The sequence below is a fragment of the Amphiprion ocellaris genome, chromosome 16 (assembly GCF_022539595.1).
Source record: "Amphiprion ocellaris isolate individual 3 ecotype Okinawa chromosome 16, ASM2253959v1, whole genome shotgun sequence".
Taxonomy (NCBI): domain Eukaryota; kingdom Metazoa; phylum Chordata; class Actinopteri; family Pomacentridae; genus Amphiprion; species Amphiprion ocellaris.
In genome coordinates this window covers 15,147,799-15,172,141 of record NC_072781.1, presented here as the reverse complement: position 1 = coordinate 15,172,141, position 24,343 = coordinate 15,147,799, and the positions used below count along the sequence as shown (strand labels likewise).

The following is a 24,343-nucleotide window of genomic DNA, read 5'->3' as shown; positions in this document are numbered from 1 at the left end:
AATTCAGTGGTGGAGAGAAGCAGAGGAAATGTTTGCCTGCAGCTAAATAAAGCAGGAAGACACTGAGCTGCTCAGGTGTTCCTGATAACACCAAGCAGCCACCTGGACAGCCAATAGGAACACAGCTTACTGGAAGTCCAGAGGGCGGGGTTAGTCAAGGAAATTTAGTTTAAAGTTGAAGCAGAAAGTTAAAGAAAGTTGAAAACCACCTTCTGATACCTGAAATCTCTGAGTTTTCACACAAAGAACACCTGAACATGTCAAACTGGTTCCATAGTAGAACCATCATTGTAAAAACGTCATAGTATGGTGTGTTGCTCAAAAAACATTATGACCCGGCTGTCTAGAGTCGCCGAGGAGCAACACAAAAACAGGACAAACGCTGGTTTCCAGGGGGTTAGGCGGCTATTTATTTGAAAGAGTAAGTTTACAACAACACAACATGTGAGCAGAAAAATCACAAAGTCTGTCTTTAGTTCAGCTGAAAATATTAGTTTTTGTCTTTTTTATTGACCAAACTTTTCAGGAAGTAGATGAAGAATAATTAAAGCTCTCATGTAGAAGTCCAACTTATTTTGGATCCTTGTGGAGAGTTTAATCTTAGAGTTTGTAAAGCTGTTGAGTTTTTAGAGTCACATGGATTGTTTTGACATTTAATAACCGAGTCCTGAAATAAAATTACCGTTGTGGATTTCTGTCATTTAGTCTGGACTAAACAAATAACAGCAGCATAAATCTCAAACGTCATTATGAGGAGTCTGGATTGAGGTTTCTCACTTGATAATGATCAAAACATGAAATTTAGGTTGATTTAAAGGAATATTCCACCTTAAATCTTTGAATGTTGACCTAGAAGGTTGGTTTCAGGAAGTATTCCACCTACAAGTTCCTCAAACATCCACCTTAAAGGAACATTCCACCAAAAATTCTTGGACATGCACCTAAAATGTTGGTTTAACCGAGTATTCCATCCAAAATCCTCAGAGACCTGAGGGGCTGGTTAAAAGGAATATTCCACCTAAAACCCCAAATATAGACCCGAAAGGGTGGTTTAGAAAAAATCCTTCAATGTAGACTAAAAAAGTTAGTATGGAGGAATATTCCACCTGAAATGTAGACCTGAGAAGTTGGTTCGGAAGAATATACCATCCTAAACATCCTTAAATGTAGACTAAAAGACAGTTTGTAAGAAAATTCCACCTAAAATCCTCCAATGTAGACCTAAAAGGTGAGTTTAATGGTATATTCCACCTAAAATTCACTACTGTAGACCTTGGAGGTTGGTCTGATGGTATATTCCACCCAACATCCTTGAACATAAACTTAAAAAGTTTGTTCAAAGGAATATTCCACCTAAAATCCTTCAATGTAGTCCAAAAAATCTTGGTGTAAAGGAGTATTCCACCTTAAATGTAGACCTAAAGGATGGTTTGGAGTAATATTCTACTCGAAAATCTTCCAATGTAGACCAAAAAGTTTGATCTGATGGTATATTCTACTCAACATCCTGGAACATTTACCTAAAAGATTGGTTTCATGGTATATTCCCAGAAGAACCCTTGAACATTGGGCTTAATGGTATATTCCACCCAAAATACTTGTACATATACTAAGAAGTCAGTGGAAAGGAAATGTAGACCTAAAAGGATTGTTTAAAGGAATATTTAAATGATTATTTTCATTATTTAATAATCTGTTATCAGTCAGAACCCTGGCAAACTTATTTTCATCAGTTTTTTAGTGGAAGTCACAAATAAAGGAGCTCTTGGTTTTTCCTGGCATTAGTGAGTCAAAAGCTGCTGTTTCAACACAGAACGTTCACATGCATCCACAAACCTCTCAGCATTCAAACACCCACAGACAGGAGGCCGGCTGGACCGAGGCTCGGCGGCGTCCTCAGATCCACGAGTCGGGGAGTCGGTGAACTTTTTGGTCCGGTTTGAAGGCCTCCATGTGGTCCAGTAGAAGTCCACGTAGTCGGTGTTGGCTTTGAACCGCAGCGACTGGCCGCCATCAGGTGAACCGCCTCGTCCTCGTAGGGCTCCTCCTGTAGCCTTGAGGGGACCACAGGAACATTCAGTAGCTGTTGGAGTTCTTCCTGTCAGGATCGTGGTAGAACGGCTCTGAAGAATCTTGTACTTGTCTTATCTGGAACAATCTAACAGCCTAAACTGTTAACAGCAGTGTAAAGAAGCAAACACACAGGCATAGATTAGGACTCAAACTGGATTTATTTTAGGAAACAAATCAGCTTAGAGGCATTTGTTCACATGTGGCTGAATAGGAGGCCGTCCAATCAGATTTGAGGTCTTCACTCTGTAGGTTGTTTGTTTGGTGAGACTCTTGGACCTCCATCAGCTGACGTGGATGTTTGATGGTCTTCCTCTCTAGTGCCAGATGATTCATCCATGAATTCAGCAGCTACAGACTGAAATGAAGCTCATGCTGCTGTTATTGAATTCCTGTTCCAGATCAAATGTTCAGAGCTCACCTTGAATGCAGCCGTCTGCTGTCTGATAGTTTTTCTCATTGTAGTCTTCAATAAAGTCTTTTTCCTCATGTCAGGATGTGGTGAGACTCTTTCTCAGTCTCTGCAGACGTCCCTCATTGTGCATCTCCAGAGAAGAAACAGAAAAACTGCTCACTGCTTCAGCATCACAAACGCTCTCCAGCATTGAGAGTGTTTTAGGAATTCATTCATTGTGTTGTGAACTTTGAAGGAGCAGAAACTTTACAGCTGCCAAAGATATGAGCTCCAATTCTGGATGTTTTAGGAAATGAAGTTCATCAAATGAACACTTGATTATTGCTGATAACTCTCATTAAATTACTGAAGAAATCTAACATAAAAACCTGTAAACTCTCAGGCAGCTTTTGTTAAAGTTTGTCTATAATTCTATCATCATGTTCTGGAACCAGGACTCTGCAGAAGTTCCTTCAATCAGATACTTGTGTGTTTCTATTTAAGGTCTCAGGTTTGAACATACAGCAGAGGATTAGAAAGGAGTGATTTTAATATTTAAATCAGTCCAGTAAATGTTTGGAGTAAAAACGATTAAAATTTTGATTTAGATAGATTTGTGTCAAATAATATTGTAGAGTCTCACTTCAATATATCCAAATGAGTTCAGTGTATTTACATTTTATAGAATATTTGATTTCTTAATCTCAATACTGTAGGGTCTGACCCTAAATATTATAATAATGATGTCAATTTAAATAATATTTTAGTGCAGTCATAAACTTTAATCAGCTAAACTTACATAAAAAATATCACTGTACAATCTTAACCTGAACATTCATATTATTGAGATAAATTTACATAAATCATGATATTCTGGAGTCTTAACTGGAATATTTCTAACATTAATCTTTTTGTATTGTGCTGATAAACAACAATAACTCGACTTTCAGTTAATATTTGTTGTCTGTGATTGTGAGACTAAATTCCTCCACATTCTGGAACTGGACTGCATTTCCCAAAATGGAAACATGGACAGAATTTAACACTCATGTATCCATGGCAACGCTAAAGTTTCTGCTTCTTACCAAAGTTCACAACACAAGTAAAGATTTTAATGTAAAACTTCAGGGATAACTGCTGACTATAAGTATTCTGATCAATACTTCATGATCAATATCAGGACAGATGTTACAACTCCAGCTGTTGCATTAGACTGCAGTTATTCACAGAGAAATTAAAACATCACATTCCTCATAAAAACTAGATGGGACTTTTATTAAATAAAGTGTTGGTGAATAAACAGTGTAAAAAGTACAAAGCAGCTCCATTAAATCAGGAGATGTGAGACTTCCACAGCATGGATCACCATCTGCTGTGTTGATTCATAGCTGAATGTCAGAATGAACTGAGATAGAAAAGCTGCTTTGAGCTGCAACATTACGGTCTGACAATCCAACACCATCACAGTTTTCATCTGGTTGTTTTGCTTCAACATGCTGTGAAGTTCAGTTTTTACCTGAATCAATACAGAGATTCTATTTCCAACCAAGACTGGAATAAAAATTAGAATGTTATGAGGTTATTAATGTAACTAAATCCTTTCAGATGGAAGGATTTACTTCTAAGTTCTAATTCAAGTTTCAGTTGGAGCACATTGCATTCACAAAGAAAAACAGCGATACCTTCATAGCAACATTTAATAAACCTAAAGCTTCCCTGTTGGCACATTGGTGGAGTTTGTTACTGAGCATCTGAACCTTAAATCCAGTGAGACGACCATCTTCAGTCAAGGCCAGTCAGAGAACTTCAAGACCTTCCATCAGCTGGACCAGATGTGGCATCATCTCCCTCTGAACATCTGGATGACAGGAGAAAAGACAGAAATCAAACACAGATCACAGAAATACAATTTATTCACTTTCATCATTTTATAAAAGTAGCATGAATTTTATTAAAACTTGACAATATCAGTAATGAAAGTAAATGTTTTTATCTTGGGTTGAAGCTAAATTTAAAGTCAATTTTAATTACAGTTTATCCTGAGAGGAGTGAGAATGGAGCTTTTCTTTCCTTTTTACAATATTCCCTCAAAATATTCTGTTTATTATTGGCTTTAGAAGCATTTTTCTTTACTTATTTATTTTTAGATACCTCAGATTGATACACTTTGCTGGTTTGCAGATAATTTCATGTACAATGACAATAAAGATCTATTATAACATATTGCTAAAACAAGAACTGCAAACCTTCTCAACCATCTCTCAGGCTGCAAAATTCCAACTGCGACCAAGAATTAGCTGATGTAGTTATTATAATCTTTACTGAACCAGCCCTGGAATTAATAAAAATCTGTATATGGATATGATTTTCTCTGATGGGACCACTATGGAAGCCGTAGTAATTATTAACTATCCTTTGAAGGGAAAGATTAGGTCTTCTTCAGGTGGATAAAAAAAATGCTCTCCCTTAAAAAACAAAAAAAAATGCATACAATAAAGTAAATCTCTTCTGCACTGCACACATATTACACTTTTGTATAATTCTGGATGTCAGAGTAACGGCAGACAGATCCACTGATCAGCCACAACATTCTGACCACTGACAGCTGAAGGGAACAACATCCATCATCTTGTTCTAATGCAGTGTTTCTCAAATAGTGGGGCGCGCCCCCCTAGGGGGGCGCAGAGGCATGTCAAGGGGGACGCGGGCGACTGGGAGGAAAAGGTCCTTCAACACGGAACTAATTAGCTGAACTATTGTTTTAACGTCGGCCTGTTTTTCGCGACGTACAACAATACTGAAATTGTGCTGGCCCATAGACTGTATATGCCATGGATATAAAAAAAAAAAAAAATTAATAACAATGATCTTCTGTATATATCTATGGTATATGCACTGGCCGTTCAGACTCCGAAGTACAGACTGCTGAGAACGGGAGAACGCATCGTTAATGTGCAGTCGGAACACCAGCGTACTTGATCACGTCACATACTCGGCTCATCTCCTCTTATTATTTTTACCAGCAATGTCAAACATACGGCCTGTGGGCCAAAACCTGGCCCACCAGACGGTCCATTTCTTTACAAATGATAAAAATTACAACATTAACTGTAAATTGTAAATCTGTAAAACTGTAAATTTAAAATAATTTCTAGAACTTGACAAGTTGTTCTGATCATGAAGTGAAATACTAGATTGTTCAGTTCCAGATAGCTGTGACTGAATGTTTTCTATTTTTGTAGATAAACTGTGATCTGGCAGTTACAATGCATGTGTAAATGATGAACTGAGGCATAATAGGCTACTGTTGAAATTGAACTTGTTTTCCTTAAGAAATTTCAGGTTCATAATATTTTGTAAAAAGATACTTCATTAAATGTGAACATTTTCAGAATGTACTTTTTTTGAACTAAAACAAAGGGGAAAGTTGGAGTTTTGGTTATTTATAGGTTATTATGCTGTGATTTTACTGGTGAGGCCCACTGGAGATCAGATTGGGTTTATGTGGTCCCTGGACTAAAATGAGTTTGACACCCCTGATCTTTACTGTGAAAAACAACAAAATGGAATCAGATAAAATAGCACAGCCCTGCATATTCATGTTTTCACAGATTTTTTTTTTTTTATATATATATATATATATATATATATATAAATAAATAAATAAGCACAAAGTTATTGGGGGGGCACGAAAGTTTTTTTGTCCTCCGAAGGGGGGCCTGACAGAAAAAGTTTGAGAACCACTGTTCTAATGTAATGTTCTGCTGGGAAACCTTGACGTTCATGTGGATGTTTGACATGTACCACCACCTAAACACTGCAGGACAAACAACCCCCTAGTCTCCATGGCAACAGCAGTCCTTGATGCCAGCTGCCACCCTCAGCAGGACAAACTGGAACTGCTCAGGAGTGGTCCAAGGAACATGACAGAGCTAAGCTGTTCACCTGGGTTCCACACTCCCCACATCCAGATCTGATTGAGCACCTGTGGGATGGTCCAGGATCAGCCTGGTCTAGGTAGGACCCACCCTGCAACCCACAGGACCCACAGAATCCACAGGACATCCCCAGAGGTTCTGATGAACCACTGGGTCAGAGGAGTTTTAGCAGCATAAAGGGACCAACACAGTATTAGTCAGGTGGTCAGAATGTTATACTGTTGTATTGTCATGCTGATTATATGATCAGTAAATGTTACCATCAATTATAACGCCCACACTGATCAGGAAAAAAAAAAACTAGCAGTTCATTCAGAAACTGTGGGGTTAAACCTAAAAACACAGACCTCAACAGCAGTTTGTTTCAAAGCAGAACACCAGCCAGTTTTCACTAAAGCAGCTGTCAGAGCAACAATTAAATGACAGTTTTGTTCTCATTAAGTTCAGAGTCAGCCAAAATAATGTACACACATCAGGAAAAGAAAAACTTTTATAAATATTTCATTTGTATAAGTACTTCTACACATATAGATACCTCTTTCTAAGTTTGATCAAATCACGATAACTCTGTCCTGTTGTACGATGTTTTCCCAACAGATGGCGCTACCCTCATGAATGGAGCATCAACAAGTGACGTCTACAACACAACAGAAATGTCTGGAAGCCAGTGGCCTCCACTTTGAGCACCTCTTGTAATTGTAGAGGCCAAAGATAACTTTTATTAATCCCGTGATGTCTGAATAAATTTGGTATTGAAATATTTATGCAAGTTTTTCTTTTCCTGATGTGTGTAAACATTATTTTGGCTGACTCTGTATCATGGGTTTCTGACAGGTCACCAGGCAACATCTTTTTATAATAATGACAAACATACCTGCATTCTACAGGAGTGATTTTCCTCATGTGCAGGTAAAGATGTGTGAGGAGCTTAGAGATGACAGGAGCAGGAGTCATCCTCACTAATTCAGCTTCCACCTAGAAACAGAAAGACCACAAACAAACACACTGATATACTCTCAAACGTTCAACCTCACAGCCTCAAAATATCTGTTTAGGAAATGTTGTGTTTCTAAATTCTGCTGAAAGCATTGACAGACATTCTCTTACAAGGTTGTGTAAAAAGCAGCCTGTCCTCTGAGCTACTGAGAAATCTTCCTGAACAAAGTTTCTATGTGTAAATCAGCTCAACAAAAACTAAAGCCTCAGTCAGAGATAACAGGTATCGCAAATTATAAAGAACTTTCTTTGTTAACTCAGACTTTCTGCTTCAACCTCACATAAAAAGGGCAGTTTAACTCATCAGGTGACTGAAAATGAATGGCTTGTGCAGTTCTACATCCAAAAGTAGGATGTTTCAACTCATGTTTTACTACAAATACATGCAGTAATAAATAAATACAATGGCTGGTTGTTAGTTTATTAACTATTAATGTCACTTTATATACTGGATTGAACTTGAGCGGTGGAAGAGAGAAGGAATTTAATGAAATTATGGAGATTCAGAGAGGTAATGTTGCGCAATGTTAAGCGCGGTTTAATCCAAACCAGCTGAATGTTAAACTTCAGTGCAGTTGAACGGGTTTCAGTTAACCTTAAAGTAAAATAACTTTTTTAAAAGCTAAAAAAATACACAGCAGAGAAATACAGGTTGAGAAGGTCATTCTAATAATGACGGACAGCTGCTGCAGCAACTAACAGGTGTTCAGCGGTACGTTAGCCACCTGTGTTAATTAGCCCACTAGCTAACTTAGCCGCTTAGCTAACTAACGCGTCTGGACCAACTGGTCAAACACGACAAAACACAACTCTTCACAAGTCGCTGACTTAACGTGCAACAAAATAACGCTACAGGTTAGAAGTACTTATCTTCTTACCGTGTTTTACTCCAAAAACAAGGTCAACAGCAGCCACAGATGCTACCAGATGTGCCGACCATAGATATACATAGACGAGATACGCTAGCGCGCTGTCTTCTATATTATCTATGGTCTGACCAATCGCTGCTCTCTGGCTCTCAGTCAGTCTGACCAATCACTGCTCTTTGGCTCCGCCCTCTGAGAATGTTGTTGTCGTTTGGCTCCACACTTGCTGATGACCACTTCCGGTCTCAGAAAATGAAAAAACGGACCTTTTTTCGTTTCTGTCTCTTACTGATTTTACTTTCTTGTTATTCTAAATATAAAACGAAAATCAAAGCATTTATAAAAAAAAAAAAAAAATCGTATATCCCTTTTTGATCATGAAAAGGAAAAACGCCTTGTATTTCAATTTTAATTTTTGTATTTTAAAACGAAAACCAAATAACCACTCGTTTTTTGTTTTTCAATACCCGTTTCAGAACGGAGAATCCAAGTACCAGATCCGTACACGGACCCTTCAGGCTCTACGCACAAAAACTTCTTTGATTTGTACCTTAAGGCGGACGTTGCTCATATTAACAAAGACTAAGTGGATCGCTTTGGGCCACGAAAACAACATGGTGTCAAATTCAGCTGCACTTTAACTGCTGCATGGCAGAATCTTTAAAACGCGGCATTCTCTGTTATGAAACCCCAACATGTGCATGTGATTACTGAATCTAAAGCACTTTCGGTATAACTGCACATTAATTTACTTACAAATTTTAGTCCACTACATTAATTTGACATATATAGCACTAGTGATATATTAGCATAACACTAGTTCGTCAGCAAATGAGGAAGATCCTCGACCCTCGACCATATTATGAAATAGGACACATTATTACAGATTAAACTACACAGCTCTTATTGATATTTCTGAATGCAGGCATTGTAATGGATATTTTTTTCGTAAAATTGGAAATGGACATAAAATATTCTTAGAATTTGGATGTTAAGAAGTCCACATCTATATTCTGTGTATAAATAAAGATCAGTTAGTACTGTTGGCTGCTCTTCCTAGAAGTGGGCACCCAGCTAAGATGACTTTGACACCAAATGTTCAGTGAGTTGAGCACTAAAGGCTGAATAGAATCATTGGAGCTGGTTAACACATCTGCCTATGAATCTACCACCAAGAACATGATGTCCATGGCAGGACACCACGGAAGAAATGCTGCTCTGCGTTTGTATGCTTTCAGTTATAGCACTTTGTGTTCATCTATACTGTATATGTGACTAAAATGAAGATCAGATAACATTTTATCTCCAAATAATGCAGAAAACTGATTATTTCCAACAGGTATGAATACTTTTAATGCACTATATGAACTAAATTTCAAGGGTTTGCGCAGGAAAAGATAATCACATCGTTATAAGTTGCTTGAATCTATTTACTTACATCTATTTTCATTTTATTTATACTGACTTTAAAATGTCAGTCTCTACAAATTATTCTCTGGTTTACTTGCAGATGAAGCTATCCACTCTGTGCTTATAGATCACAGTATATTTCGTCCCACAGTATCCTGGAGTAAAACACAGGAAAGGAAATGTAAGTAAGAAAGAAAGAATGGCTTAACAGTCAAGTATCACATGCAACACATCGCATACCGTTTTATGGCCTTGCTCGCTTTCTCTCGGTTCAGCACCACGTTGATCTTGTTTTCCAGATCCTTCAAGGGAACCAAGAAATTAGAAAATGTGTACATAACTATCTATCACACTATCACACAGCAACACAAGCATTTGAAAACTATAAAATCTGTAATACAAAAAAAATAAGAAAAAGGTCAAACTCTCTTGCCTTGCTAACGGACCTTAGACGATCATTTGAGGCAATTAGTTTCAGTATCTCAGCCTGAAAGCAAACAGAAGAAATACTACATAAATGAAAATACTAAACTGTATTCACATGCATTTAAAGCATTCACCTTGCACATCTCCTGCTTTCATTTTATTTCTAAGGCAGAGAAAAGCTAAAATTGATGCTCAGTGTGATGTAAAAGTCAAAGCGTGCTCTTCATACACTTGCAGGGCTAAGTGGCAATTTCACTTTAAGATGCTGAACCTTCCACCACCTTCTGATCTTTGATGCATCCTTCAGTGACAGCGGTTGTAGCAGTGGGCACCAGCTTCTCCTTAATCTCCTCCTCCAACTGTTGGATCTCCTCCCACGTGTTCAACACTTCAAGCCTCCTGAATAGGATGCTGTCAGTGAAGACGATGTCAGGTCCGCTGTCCTGCTCCCCTGACAGAGATGTATCTGTCCAAGCGTAATAAAGTCAAGCATCACTGCAATGTGGAGTGAATAGATATGGATCTGTGCTTGATCTGTACACAGTCCTGCAGGCGTTCTAAAGCCACAGCTGATAGTACAGCACACTCTTTATGTCTCTTGGTATGATGAAGTGATTATTTGTTCAGTCTGTTCATGTAAGAGATGTTTGATATTTAAAAGTTAGCATGTGCGCTCACCCTGCAGGATGATATACAGCAAGGGTTCAGATGTGGTTTGCTAATGAAGAGATATATGCAGTCTCAAGACTTACTCTTCCCGTCACTGTGCTCGGGGCTTGTAGTACCTTGAAGGCTCCGCAATTCATTTTGGACTCTGAGGTTAAAAAAGATCAACCATGCCTAAACTTAGGAGAATGTTGAAGCCACAAACAGGAAAACATAAATAAGCGCTTTGTTTTAGGCGGATCCTTGCAGTACCGTTTATTCTCTTCTTGAGATCTTCTGGCCTCCCCCTCCAGCCTGCAGACCTCGTTTTCAGCATCATTCAGCTCCATTTTACCTAATTTGCCCTTCCCAAGATCTTTGAGTGAAGTATTCAGCCACTACAGCAACAAAGAAAAACATTATTTGTCACAAATGCAAAACATTCAGAAATGGTTGTTCTGTGACTATTGCAGAACTAACTGAGGGTTCATCCTTTTAAATATCTCGAATGGGCATTTCTCTAAATTCCGTAAACACATTCTGTTTCGAGTTTGGTCAGAAATACAGGTAGTTTTAATCTTTCCATTCAAAATATGTCCTATTGATGTTCTTGATACATATGTATTACTTTTGAGCCCTTAAACTGTGGCTGAACTTTAAGTGCAACTTTGTTATAGTACGAAAACACGTCTAAAAAAAATCTAGGAATATCAAAGTAACTTTTGGTCTTTCAGAAGATGCTATTTGCTGGCTTTCATTCAGACTCTGAATGTACCAAAAACTTGACACACAAAATGTACTCTTTAATAGGGAATAAGGCCTGAGAGTCTCATTCATGTTTCAGGTTTTCTTCTAGCTAATATTCTGTTCTGAAGACATTAGAGGCAGTTTACTTTACCATATTGTCTGGAGATGAATGCAAAGCCATCAAGTGGTTGGCATACAAATCATAATCAGTCTGAAAGAAAAAAAAACACACATTATTTCACTCTTTGCATTTATATAAAAAAGAAATAAAGACAGGAATTGTAGAGTAATCCTATACCTCAGTTTACTGCTCATTACAAAAACTTCTTATAATATACAAATATAACAAATATTACAGTCATGGTGGACCCTGGAGACATTGATGAGAAACCTGACTTCCAAGTGCAGATCTTTTCTATAAAATATCCAGATATGTTTCCAAAAAAATATTTTCCAGGTAATACTATATAATCATTTATCTGGGGCTGAATTATATTTGAATAGCAGGTTTGTGTCCTGATGCTAATTTCAGTTTTGCTCATGTGCAAAATGTACAAGTGCGAATTGTCCAATGCAAAATTAAAAACATGTAAAACAGCTTTACTGACAGTGTGAGCAAGGCAATCAAATGCAGGAGAACCTGCATGGTCCTAAGACATTTCTCATGAATGAGCAGTAATGGAACCATTGCCCTCTGATGACCTGCTCCCTGACGCACCATGACCAGGTTCCGGTGGTTGCTCTACTTGCGCTCGCTCCACCAGGGACTCACTGTCTCTTGGCACTAATACATCTGACGGCACATGCTAAAAATGTGCTAGTGGGTACAGAGGAAATGGAAAAACCTTAATTTCCCTCAGGATGCGTCCAAATACTGGCGAGCCTTCACATACATCATCAAAGACGTCACTGAACACCGCAAGGCGCTCTCTGCTGGGCCTGCTCTGCGCTGACAACTTACTCAGCTCCTGTGCATGGCGAGAACACACACACAGAACATTAGCAAGTTGAAATGTGTGCTAGAGTCTGTGCATGTCGTTATTCGTGCACAGTCTTCAGGAGTGTTGAGACGGCATTTGAATAATATACATTAGGAAGTCTGTAAAACTACAATTGCAAGGCTAGTTTGTTTCTGCACAGTTGGTTTGACCATTCTCACCTTTTGCAGTTTCCTCTCATGCATTTCAGCAACATCTGTTCCAGCCCAGAGGTCCTGCTTGGGTAAGACTTGCTTTCTAAACTGTTGCTTCATCTCTAGCTGGTCTTTTTTATTCAGGCCTTCCTTGTCCAAATGGCTCGAGCAAAACAGATGATTCTGCTCAGGATCAGATTCAGAGCTGGACTTTTTCTGAGAACGGGCTCTCAGTTGGATCGGGGAAGGCTCTAAGGAAGGATAAAGTATCTCAGGTGGCTTTATATCTTCTCTTCTGTCTGCATGTGATGAACATTCAGCAGCCTGATACTGTCTAGATCTCAACAACCCAGATTCTACTGCTGTGACCTCTGACAAAGGCTGTTTCTTTTCTCTCTTCTTTACACCAGGTAGAATCTTTATCTGTTTCTGCTGGAGGGTCAGGGGTGTTTCCTCTAGGCTCCTCCAGAAAAACTGCTTCGTTTCCCTGTGAGGCTGATCGAGGCTGCGAGGCCCCAGATGGCCTGAGGAATAGCACAGGATATCAGCCTTCTGTCCAGCTTCAGCAGCCAGCAGCAGACGGTGGATGTCGCTCCCATAGTTTTGAGAATTTGGCTTACAGCTGTTGGACATGGCTGTGAAAACACACAAATCATGTCTAATGATAATCAAGTAAAACACATTTTCCTACATTACAGCAAGCTGACATTTCCACACTGCAACATTAATCCAAAGAGCTGCACAACATAACAACATTAAACATTAAAAACAATGAACTCAGCTTGTATGAACAAAAATGTTCCGCCAAAAAAAAAACAAAAAAAACGGAAACTATTTTAACAGCAATCTCAGGCATTTAGCAAAAAGCCAGTTGGGAGTGTTTATGCTTTAACATTCATTTCATATATTTCAAATAATCATGTTGAAGCTTGAGAACAAAGCAGACACACAGAAAGCCTAAATAATAACCTCACCTGTTAGCTAATTGTAGTTTTTCTTTTACGGAATCACGACAAAACCAAACTTTTTCATGGCCGCTGCTCGGAGCGTCACTCGGTTGCCATGGAGACTGAAGCGGGGAAGGGTTGCGTTGCGTTGCATTCAGGGTCATTGTAATACTCGGATGCGGGACTTTCAAGTTCAGGATCTGAAACACAGTCAAATAGGTAAAGTTCAGTTACAGTTTAGACAGTGCTTTACAACGAAAACATTAACATTTGTTATACTGAATACAGTAGGTAAGTTCATGTTTATAGAAACTGAAGGATTAAAATGACAAGCGATATAACAGCTGTGGAAAAAAACGATGTTCATGCTAAATCTAACTTTTTAAAAAAATGTGTTTATTGTGTTTAGAACGTAACCAATATCTATTAAATTGTGAATTGTTTAAAAATGTAAAATACACCTAAACAACAGGACAGGACAAGACAGAACAAAACAAAACAAATGAGCAAACAAACAAACAAACATAAAAAAAAAGCCCTAGATTTGTACGCCAATTACATCTTTGCAACACAGTCCTTTATATATATATATATATATAAAGGATATATATATATATATATATATATATATATATATATATATGTGTGTGTGTGTGTGTGTGTGTGTGTGTGTGTATAGCTGTCTCTGTTTGTCTCAAATAATAAAGATCAATACAAAGATACAAAAGAAAATGAGATGGTAAACAAAAAACACTGTTGATATGTGAGCCACGGTTTGATCCCTGAAATATTCCAGATAAGTATTTTTTGTTAATGTAATAATCTGGTTGACTCTGATTAGTGACTGGAGAGCAGAGCTGGTCTGAGGTTAATCGGTGTTTTATTATTTTATTTTATTCTCTGATCAGTAAGTGTCAGGACCAGCTGACTGAATGAACTTTTTTGGCGGTTCAGCTCCAGGGTTTGTGGAGCTTGAAATGTGAGTGTGTCTTGGGGTCTTGATTTACAGTGTAGCCACAATGTAAGTGTTTGCACTGCATGCGTAGTTTTTCTTTTTAATATGGATCTTAAGAATTGTGCCTGTAATCCTCTTTTCTCTCTCTCTCTTCTGTTGTGATGCAGTTCAACCTGACATTCAGTCTGTGTGTTGTGTGTTAAAATGCTCCTCCAAAAGCCACCAACAGACGGTCAGTACCAAAACATGTGCAGGAGGAAAACAACCTTTAATTTAAGTTAATTTTGGAATCCAATCTGAAATCAAACAGTGAGCCTAATACCCTCGCTGATGATAATTTTTCAGTTTTCATGTTTCCCTGTAATGAAACATGAAACAAAGGAACAAACAACAGAAAAGAGACACATTTGAGTTACCCGTGGGACAGAGAATGTACTGTGATAGCAAGTAGGGAGGCAGCTGACCATGTGTAACGTGAACATCAGTGTTTGATTTACAGCAAAGCAGCTTGAAAATTCAATAAGTAAAAGCAAGGGCTACTTTTAACCCAAAATCCCAGCTCACTGGAGCTTATCCTTTATATTTTGTTGCCTTATCCAACCGCCCTCTGACAAGCTTTTGTGTTTTGAATTTAGTCACGAAGAGGAGAAATGCTACGCAACCTGGTTAAAACTGCAAATAATGTGCAGACTGTAATTTCTCTAACATGTAAGCAAAGAAAGCACTTCAGCAAATGTCCCGTTTTTCATGTATTTTTTGCTGGCTGTCACAAATCCTACACCGACTACGACCAAACTTCTGGATACCGGATCCTCTGGAATCTGGATACTGCAAAACATTTGTGAATACTTCAGTCAAACTATCATTTTAATATGGTTATTTGCAATAATTGGGTCAATGTGTGCAAGTAAACACGGAATCTTGAGGGTAGCCTAAAGTGCAAAAGGGAGGAAGGAGGAGAAGGAGAGCAAAACTGGGCCTCGGGGCTTCAGTGACCAGAATAGGAAAGCACCCAGATGGCAAAGCTGAACATGAGCAGAGAGAGTAACATGTTATGCTTCAATGAAACCAGTAGTATCATACAGTGGAGTTTGAATTCATTTGCATTCTTGTGTTCATTTGATGTTCAATGTTAAATAAAAGACTGCAAAGAAAGATGCGTGACGATCCTCAGGAGTCCAATTTCAACTGAGGATGTGTTGCTGATGATAACAATTATACAATGCCACAGTCAGTTGACAGATTTTAACATTACACAGAAAAGAATAAATGTTCTAGATTCTGTAGCGTTTTTGTGGTTTTTGAAATTTTAAATGATCACCCCTGTGACTTGAATGCAAGAGGATCAACTGATGTTAGCATTTATTAATGAGATGTTATCTGGGAATGTTTGGGGACTCTGGTAAGTCATCTTTCACCCTTTTTACTCCATCTGGATAAGTTTAAAATTGCCCTCTAACCTCAGTGTCAGAACAGTTTTAATTGTCAGAGCAATAACAGCTGAGGTAGTTTTTTTAAATTATTATTTTACAGGATTATTTAGACCCTGTGCTGCAAACCCTTTCACTACAATACATAATATATATTCAACGACGATAACATATGCTTATACACTTCACGAAGACACCTTCCAGATCCATACCAACCACGAAAATAAAAATGTGAAACTCAGACAGTATCCGCAGTTATGCAGAAGCTGTGTTCATGTTCTTTCATTTGTCTAGGTGTCTAAAAAGACATGAAGAATGTCACTACATGTCATGCAGAGTTCAGTAGAGTGGAAGTATAAATGGTTACTGTACAATAAACAGAGTTTTATAGTGACAGGTGACAAATTAAAGGAAAAACCTGAACCCTTGACCCCTACTGTAAGAGAATATAGTGGCTCTGTTATGCTGTGGGGGGCATTTTGATCGCACGGTTTGGTCCACTTGTCCTCTGCAGAGGTGCATTGAAGACGTTCTGACATTATGTGGGGGTCCAATTCCCTACTGAGACACTTAATGTTGTTTTTTTTGCTTAAATTTGTCACCTGCCTGGACATATTAAAATAGGTGTTACATGTACAGTGTGCGCAGTAAATGCATTAGACTGCAGATATCGCAGTTTGTCCAAGAAGTCAAGGGAAAATGTTCTCACCACTGCTAGCAATTTTACCAGCTGCAAAAGTCTGTGATCAGTTTTACTCAGAATTATAAGAAAATGTGTCAGACAACTGTGGAATAGTCTAAAACGGGATCCATTTAAGTGGAATAACATGCTGACCATTTAGGAATGATGCATTGTCACCCAACACTCTGCAGCTACGTCATTAAAATAGCATCCATTAACAGTAAAATAAAGAATGATGTGGCACAGAGACGTATTTTTCAGGTATTTAATAAAAGTCATTTGGGCTACTGCTCTTACATTTACAGTTGAGACATTCCTCAGTTATTCTGGGTAACAGTAACATGTCAAGACTGTTTAATTTATCTTAATGTTTACTTTGTACAAAACAAAAAGGCCAACATTATTTTTCTTTGTATAAAAAATATAAGTTAATTTAAATTTAACTCTAATTAAGAAAACAACAATAGTAATAATAGCAATAATAATAATAATGATGATAAAGATCATAAGCTAAACATAGTGCAGACAATGGGATATAATTGGTGCTGAAAAGTAGAGGGACAGTGCAGTGACTTTACCATGTTGTCAGGTGGGGTTGGAGTGGGGAAAGAGACAGTCAAAAGCTTTCACTCACACACACACACACACACACACACACACACACACACGCACACTCTCTCTCTCTCACACACACACACACACACACACACACACATAGTGTACACACCCAGTCAGAAAGTGCACGACTGCCATTCAGTTTAGCACCATCAGAGCACACATCTCAGTCTGTACAAACTAATTCCTAGATTGTACACAGTATACACCTATTACCGTATATGCAAAATTATATAGAAACTTCACTTTAGGTGCATGCTAATTGTTGCTCTTGGTTGAAGCTTACTGGAAGCAATTCTGAAAAGTAAGACAGAGCACATCGTGGAAACTGATGGCACACTAACCCACAGGCCACCACAGAGAATCTGCAACCAACAAAAACATTCATCAAAATGTACATTCACAACACTGGGGGGGCCACAGTACCAGTCGCGCTACAAATTATCTGAGCGGTAATGACAGTCTTGGAGGGACATTGTCCACTGGAATGACAGTTTCAGACAAAATAATTTGCCTTTTGGAAGACCTTGGAAACTCATCTGAAAGAGTCCAAATGTACCCCCTAGCATGACGTTGGAGAATGAGTGTAAAGGACGATGTTTCATTCCTTTGATGGGTCATGGATGTGAGGGGAAACTTCAGTCACACACCGGCAAAAAGTCAAACATTCTTGAGTTGCAATCCCAGAGATGGACATATTTTTTACTTTAGCTTAACACGTTGGACATTTTTTGAAAAATAAGAAGCAGAGCGCTGTTTGTTGTTGACTTCAGTGTCGTAAATGTTTCACACTTCGGCTTTAATCCTGTAAGAACACCCGCCTTTTTAAAAAAAAAAAGATGCCACACCATATAGGCTATCATCTATCGCGATACTTAATTTAATTTGTTGCGTAAAATAACTCATAATGTGATAGTGGTGTGAAAAAATAAGAGTGGAAATTAAGCACTACGCAGTCTTGGCTTATGAAGAATGAATGATGTGTCTTGTTCTGGTTTTTCCTGACCTCTGCATTAGGATCACTACCTAGAATCAGATCCGTTCATCAGAAGGATGTGGATACAGTATGCAGCAGATTCCTACATGCTGGGGGGGGGGGGCTCCACTTCAGGCAGAAACAGTGTGACTCTCTTGTGACTGTATTCACAAGTGTCGACTTTATCTCACAGTTCATCCACGTTTGTAGAATATGCTGCGGGGGGATTTCTGCAATCTCCACGCAGAATAGGCTGTATGTCTGTATTCAAGTACTGCAAAGGATTTTTGCTCAAAAAGTAATTAAAAAACATTCTAAAGTCCACCTTTTCAATGAGGTGGCATCACACCATACATCTGCTCTACACATTCCTTCTGTCTCTGGGAATACCTTGCTGAAGTAGTGCACGTACAATAAACCTACCACAGAAGGCAAACAGTACCATTTCAAAAAAAAAGAAAAAAGTCTGAACTGAAAAGAAGGTTTCACATATCTTAGCTTGTGAAAGGTTCAGAGTAAGGCCTCTGCAAATACAAGACCATAATGGAATCAGCTCAAATAAAGAAAATCGTAAAACAACATTTAAAAAAAAAAAAAAAAAAAAAAAAAAGCCAAAATAAAACAACCAAAACGGCACAAGTTCATTCTAACAAATGAATTCCCAAGCTGAGTGGACGCAGGGTGATGGGTTGAAGTCCATCCCCACGGCTGCCTGTCAGTCTCTGGGATCGGTGAAACCGTCAGTGTTGACACCTCCGTCACCCAATGAGGTAACTGTGTGTTTACAAAGTCAAGTCGCCTTTTAGCTAATCTGTCTCCTGCTGGCACAGGCTGTGGGTTCCTTCCCCCGTCAAAAGTTCCAGGTCCATGGCAGGATTCAGGTTGTATTCCTTTGGTGGTCCAGCAACTCCTTTGGTAGTCAGTTGTCCACCTTGACAGGGCCTGAATCACAAGGCCGGCTGGGCACAACGTCCTCTAACTCTCCCCGCGCTATTTTCTCCCACTGGCCCAGGTTCTCCCTGCAAACACAAAGCACCAGGATCAAGTTCAAACTCAAAATTCTTAATTTGTGACAGCAAAAACATGCCTTACAAATCAGAAATAAGCGCATAAAACCACGTTGGCAGGAATTAAAAACATTGTAATTTCACTAATGGGACATTCATTTCCACAAAAACATAATGTGAATAAAATTATCAGGTAATTTTACATTATTTATGTTGTTGTAATTTGATTAAGCCATAATCAGATGCATGCTTGTTGCTTTTCCAACAGCTGCTTATTTAAATGCAACAGCTACAGTGAGCACACAACTTTATAACACTGTGCTGCCACAAGGGTGTGCATGTAATATCAACAATGGCACGGATATGAAATTGTAAATGACAGTCAGAAATAAAATGTAAAAAAATGCAGGAATTAAGCCACAAATACAAGAAGAACCACATATTTATATAATCAAATTATGCTTTCTGAGAAGGTCCATATTAACAACAACTGACAGCAACAATCAACATTCCAAACTGGTGTTCAACCATTTTAAATTGTATGAAACAGCAAAATATATTTAATTTTACTCAGTTAATAAAAATGCAACTCTAAGACTGATGCTAAAATGAACAATGTCCAAACCGACGTCACCACAACTGTGCTGCTCCCTTGTAATTGATTAGTCATCTGCAGTGGCGCTCCCATCAGCTCCTGTTGTCACGAAGGTAACCTCTCCCCTCTGCGCAATAATCCAACCTGACATATGAGTGCATAAAGTGCTGCCCTTTGCTGTCATTCTATTCAATTAGCCAGACCTGATCCAGTTTACACATCTTTGGCAGATCCCACAACAGGCAGCGGGGCTCCACAGGGTCTAGGCCTGCTGCCCACCAAGAGCCCCGTGCTGACGTACAGCCGGGGCTTCAATATTACACTGCTCACTTTGTTTGCATTCCCCGCAGATCAAGGACACATTTTAAAAAAGTAGCAGAAGGGTCAGGAGAATTTGCAACATGATCCCGCTCAAAAGCCAGACAGAACGACCGTAAATACCCTCTTATCTAATGAGAAAGCCGACATGCCAGACACACAATGTCACAGCACACACACACACCGATGCAACAAGTTAGGACTGTTTTCTGTTAGTATTTTCATATTATTTTATATCAGATTCGTTTTTATCTGAATATGTGTACAGAATATTAAAGCACATATTGGTCAATATGAATGCAGCAGCATGTTTATTATTATTATTTTTTTGTATTTTCAGTGGAATGCTTGGAATTCGTGCCTATACACACACACACACACTCCTTATCACCTCTAATCTTATTTGTCTGGTCAGTTGATGCTGGTCATACAAGGCCAGCTCACAGATCACTTGTTGCACAGCTCATGTCAGTATGTTTATTGATCCCAGCTGATGGGAAGTCAGCATAACAATATGTGCAATGGAACTTTTTGACTCTTGTTTTTGAGCTTTAAAAAAAATCTATAAATAAAACAATTATGTAGTTATTTTTTCATTCTTAAGATCTCTGAAACCGAGAAAAACTGAGGTTTTGAATAACTTACTTGCAGGCTTTCAAAAGAGGACTGGATGGAGGGAAAAGCTCTGATAGGGTCGTGTAACACGGAATTGCAACAGCATTGTAGAATCCCACCTTAAACAAAGAGAAACCGAAAACAATTATGCAGTGGTGTAGTTTTCTAAACATTAAAAGAACAATCAGTAACGCAACACAAATTTGCATTTTACTTTGCATTTGTGCGTGAGTGTGTGTCCGTGAGTGCTTTTAAGAGTGTGTGTGTGTGTGTGTGCAATGTTTTATATATTTGTATTTTAAAGTCCAGGTTTATCGTGACATTTTAATGCTGGGATGTTTTCACTGTGACCTGCTCAGGGACTGCAGATGGATATTAGCTTAAAGCTAACTCTGGTGAAATACATCAAATGACAACATTTATGTTTAATATTGTACATGGTCAATTTATGAATAAACTGATTAACAGTAATAATAAATTTCTCTGCGGTCTGTGGTGTGTCAGTAACAGCTGATCTGTGAGCAGTGACTATTAAAGGAAGTGTCTAAAGCCAGGAGAACCTGAGTCCTTGTGAGTGTATGATCTTAGGTGGTGTTATTTGTCAACCTGACAAAAATTGTCAAGAAGTTGAACCAAAAAATAAATAACTGCACTACACAATGGCAAGTTGTAACACTGCAATAATTCAGCCATACACGTTCGTACTGGAAACTGGTTCTTTAAATTTCCTTAAATGAAAACCCAACAGGAGTCCTTGGAAACTGTGTTGTTGAGATAGTCATCTCTACACTGCAGTTTTAAAGAGGAAATGCTCAGCCATGGTGGTGACTGCTTATTTCACTCAAGATGTGTCTTCCAGCACAAAAAAAAAAAAAACACCATATGGACATGTTAGTAAGGTTAAAAAAAAAAAAAAAAGGCTACAGGGAGTGGACACAAAGTCAGCACATGCAAAACTGAATGAAATGGAACCTTGATGTTGCATTTGTGAAGTTGTTGAAAATGTTCTGTGTATTTTGACAGAGGTGTTGATTAAATCGGATTACTTGCCTTTTCCATTTTCAAAAAAGTGTCTCAAACCTTATAGTGAAACTTAACACAGTCTAATATTAAAAGCTGTGGCTATGATTATTATTATTACTACTACTACTACTACTACTACTACTAATAATAATAATAATAATAATATCAGTAGAGTATGATTTAATATTTGTGTCTGTAATTTGGGTACCAAATACTCAGTGACTTTGCAGTGTTGTGAATTCTTTGAGTCACTGTTTAAGTCATATTTTGTATATTTATCGAGTTACTTTAAAGGTCCTGCCAACCTGTATGAGTGTTTTCGGTTTCATTGGCTAGTTACACCCCCAGCGCAATAGTGTTTGAAACTACACACACCCACAGCAGAGCGTCTGCTTGCACAGTAGCTTAATTCAAGCTGAGTAAAGCTGTACTAAAATGCATTCTATTTTTATTTTCCTATTTAGCAGCATTGGTTATTATGCAAGCCTTGATTTTAACTATTAAACAGGATTTTCCAGCACTCTTTCAGCCCTTGCAGTTTATTTCTTCTTCTGGGAAATTCTTCTGGGAACTTTTTAAAAGACTTCTAACTTCCCATGTAAATGTGCTGGACGTACTTGGCCTTGGGGAACCTCGTCCTTCTTGTCTCTGTCCATCATAGGGATCGGCTGCATCCCAATCTTCTTCATTTCATCTCCCTGCAGAGGTAGAAAAAAAAAACAAAACAAGATAACTCGCCTTTTATTTTTATACTCTCGGGAATCTCATGACTGTTTGAAAACACTATTTTTTGCCTTACAAATAATAAGACATGCAAAGTTGTGGCAACATATACAAGTGATAACAGTTATGCTGGAGGTATGATCAGGACACTAAACTGTTTACGCTCTAACAGTATCCAACTGTACCTCAGCCCAGAACTCAGCATAGATGTCGTTGGCTGTGAGTCGTGTGATTGGCCATTGCTTGGTAACAGAACACAGGTCACATGCTGTCATCATCAGACCAATCACACGGTCCCTGGAGGGGAGCAAAGCCTCGTTATATCCATGTAGAGAAACTCAAAGTGCTGTTCGTGCACGCCAGGTCTGCTTTTCTCTGTATGCCTTGCTATGAGAGCTGGTTTGAATCCAGACCTGATCTGAGCACCAGTGTGAGCCATGGTCTGACCTGTGCGAGTGGTTGTTGAAGTCCAGCACACCGGAGTTGAGCAGCTCCGACAGCTGCTGGTGGTTGTTGAAGTACAGGGCGAGGTCCGTGGCGATGATGGCCTTTCGGATGATCTCCAGCACCTGCTCGTACTCGCTGGAATTCAGGTTGGAGAAAATATTGTGCCCTTCCAGCTATGAGAAACAAAGAGATCAATAAAAAAGCAAAAGCTCCACTTATGAGGCGTTCAGCTCAGCTAGACTACAACAGGTTGTAATCGCAAGTTCATCTCAGGCCAGCAGATCCCAGACGTTACAGAAGAGAATAATCAGAGCTAAATCATACAATTCTTTCAACGGATTCATAACTGACAGTGTGTGCGTAAGCATTAGTTTTCTAAAATTGTTTTGTTCAAGTATTTCTACTGTAAAGTATCTGCTTGTCATACAGTGTTGAGTGTGTGTAAAGGAAATTTAGAGATATGCTTCTAAACACATTATGCCCCACAGACTAGAAAACAACTGCTGAAAAAATGTGAAAACACTTTCTAGGACTCTATGTTGTACTAAAATGCACAGTTAGATTGTTAAACTGCTCATTCTAGTGTTCATGATTTTCTGGGAGTATCAGAAATCACGGCTCAGTGACACTTTGCCAAAAACCTCCCTCTAACACTATAATATTATTTTTTTTAAAAAGAGTGCAGTGGCATCCATGTTTCTCCTGCTTGATCACAAACTACTACACTTACTACAGCCTAGACTTTGCTGGCTCGCTATACATTCTCCCCGTAAATGCATCTTCCCTGGATGAAAACATTTGCAGAACGGCTCAGTCTCCCTAATTTAAATTTCCTTTGAAGAGATAGATTGTTTTCTTGAAGAGCCACACTAATGGAGACCTGAGTAACACCGACCTCTACAGTGATCATTTTACACCAGGTAGATTTACAGACTTTCAGTGGAGACAAGTGACATTCACTGATAATTTGCTGTCACTGGTGTATGGGGCCGAACACCACCGACGTCCGGTGCCATCATTAGCAGTACAAGGCCACCAATTAGTGCAAGTTATCTTATGTGGATAGTTTATTATATTAGTTTATTATTGCAAAATAACAGAATCATTCCCTATGCACAGAGAGCCTTTGTGATTTCACATTTAATCAGCTTGATCTGGTTAAAACAAACTCACGTCTGTTTGCACATTCAGTACAATTCATCGGCTGGCGGGACGTCTTCAGCAGACATGCTTCCAACATTTCAGAGAATACTACTTACTTTTTCCATTATTTTGAAACCAAATTTTATATAGAATGATATTTTTTATTCATTCAAATTTAGCTGGTAGGTTGATAACAGTTTTCTGTGGTGTGACATCAGCTATGTACCATAAGTAGCCATATGT

At 38.6% G+C, this 24,343-nt stretch overlaps 2 protein-coding genes across 9 annotated transcripts in view; both read right to left on the bottom strand.

Moving 5' to 3' along the window:
• Positions 1 to 3,711: 3,711 nt before the first annotated feature.
• Positions 3,712 to 13,723, bottom strand: LOC111576114 (uncharacterized protein C6orf118). Of its 3 annotated transcripts, none has more exons than XM_023281642.3 (12): positions 13,599 to 13,723; positions 12,652 to 13,259; positions 12,338 to 12,460; positions 11,644 to 11,703; positions 11,019 to 11,143; positions 10,853 to 10,914; positions 10,382 to 10,566; positions 10,108 to 10,161; positions 9,915 to 9,976; positions 8,277 to 9,829; positions 7,277 to 7,377; positions 3,712 to 4,322 (listed from the first exon to the last, which is right to left on the bottom strand). In XM_023281642.3, exons 2-10 carry the CDS (start codon positions 13,255 to 13,257, stop codon positions 9,796 to 9,798), a joined length of 1,311 nt encoding a protein of 436 aa, XP_023137410.1. In that variant the 5' UTR covers positions 13,258 to 13,259; positions 13,599 to 13,723; the 3' UTR covers positions 3,712 to 4,322; positions 7,277 to 7,377; positions 8,277 to 9,795. The 3 variants fall into 3 exon arrangements, with proteins under 3 accessions (XP_023137410.1, XP_035809411.1, XP_054874270.1); XM_035953518.2 differs by having other exon boundaries at positions 10,121 to 10,161; XM_055018295.1 differs by lacking the exon at positions 3,712 to 4,322 and adding an exon at positions 6,452 to 6,551.
• A 3,166-nt stretch (positions 13,724 to 16,889) lies between these two features.
• Positions 16,890 to 24,343, bottom strand: part of pde10a (phosphodiesterase 10A) — a 64,530-nt gene continuing 57,076 nt past the window's right edge. For all 6 annotated transcript variants that reach the window (XM_035953498.2, XM_023281597.3, XM_035953500.2 and 3 more), the window contains 5 exons: positions 22,958 to 23,130; positions 22,696 to 22,807; positions 22,405 to 22,485; positions 20,795 to 20,883; positions 16,890 to 19,248 (listed from right to left, as the gene is read on the bottom strand). In XM_035953498.2, the coding sequence (XP_035809391.1) occupies positions 19,149 to 19,248; positions 20,795 to 20,883; positions 22,405 to 22,485; positions 22,696 to 22,807; positions 22,958 to 23,130 (555 nt within the window). In that variant the 3' untranslated portion in view covers positions 16,890 to 19,148. The remainder of the gene's footprint in view (positions 19,249 to 20,794; positions 20,884 to 22,404; positions 22,486 to 22,695; positions 22,808 to 22,957; positions 23,131 to 24,343) is intronic.

Excerpts from the sequence above, each read along its gene's own strand:
- LOC111576114 (XM_023281642.3), bottom strand. The coding sequence starts at position 13,257 with ATGTCCAACAGCTGTAAGCCAAATTCTCAAAACTATGGGAGCGACATC. Across the intron at positions 11,144-11,643 it reads ATTCATCTCCAGACAATATG|TGGCTGAATACTTCACTCAA; the intron begins GTAAAGTAAACT and ends TTGTTGCTGTAG. Across the intron at positions 10,915-11,018 it reads TCTCAAGAAGAGAATAAACG|AGTCCAAAATGAATTGCGGA; the intron begins GTACTGCAAGGA and ends TTTTAACCTCAG.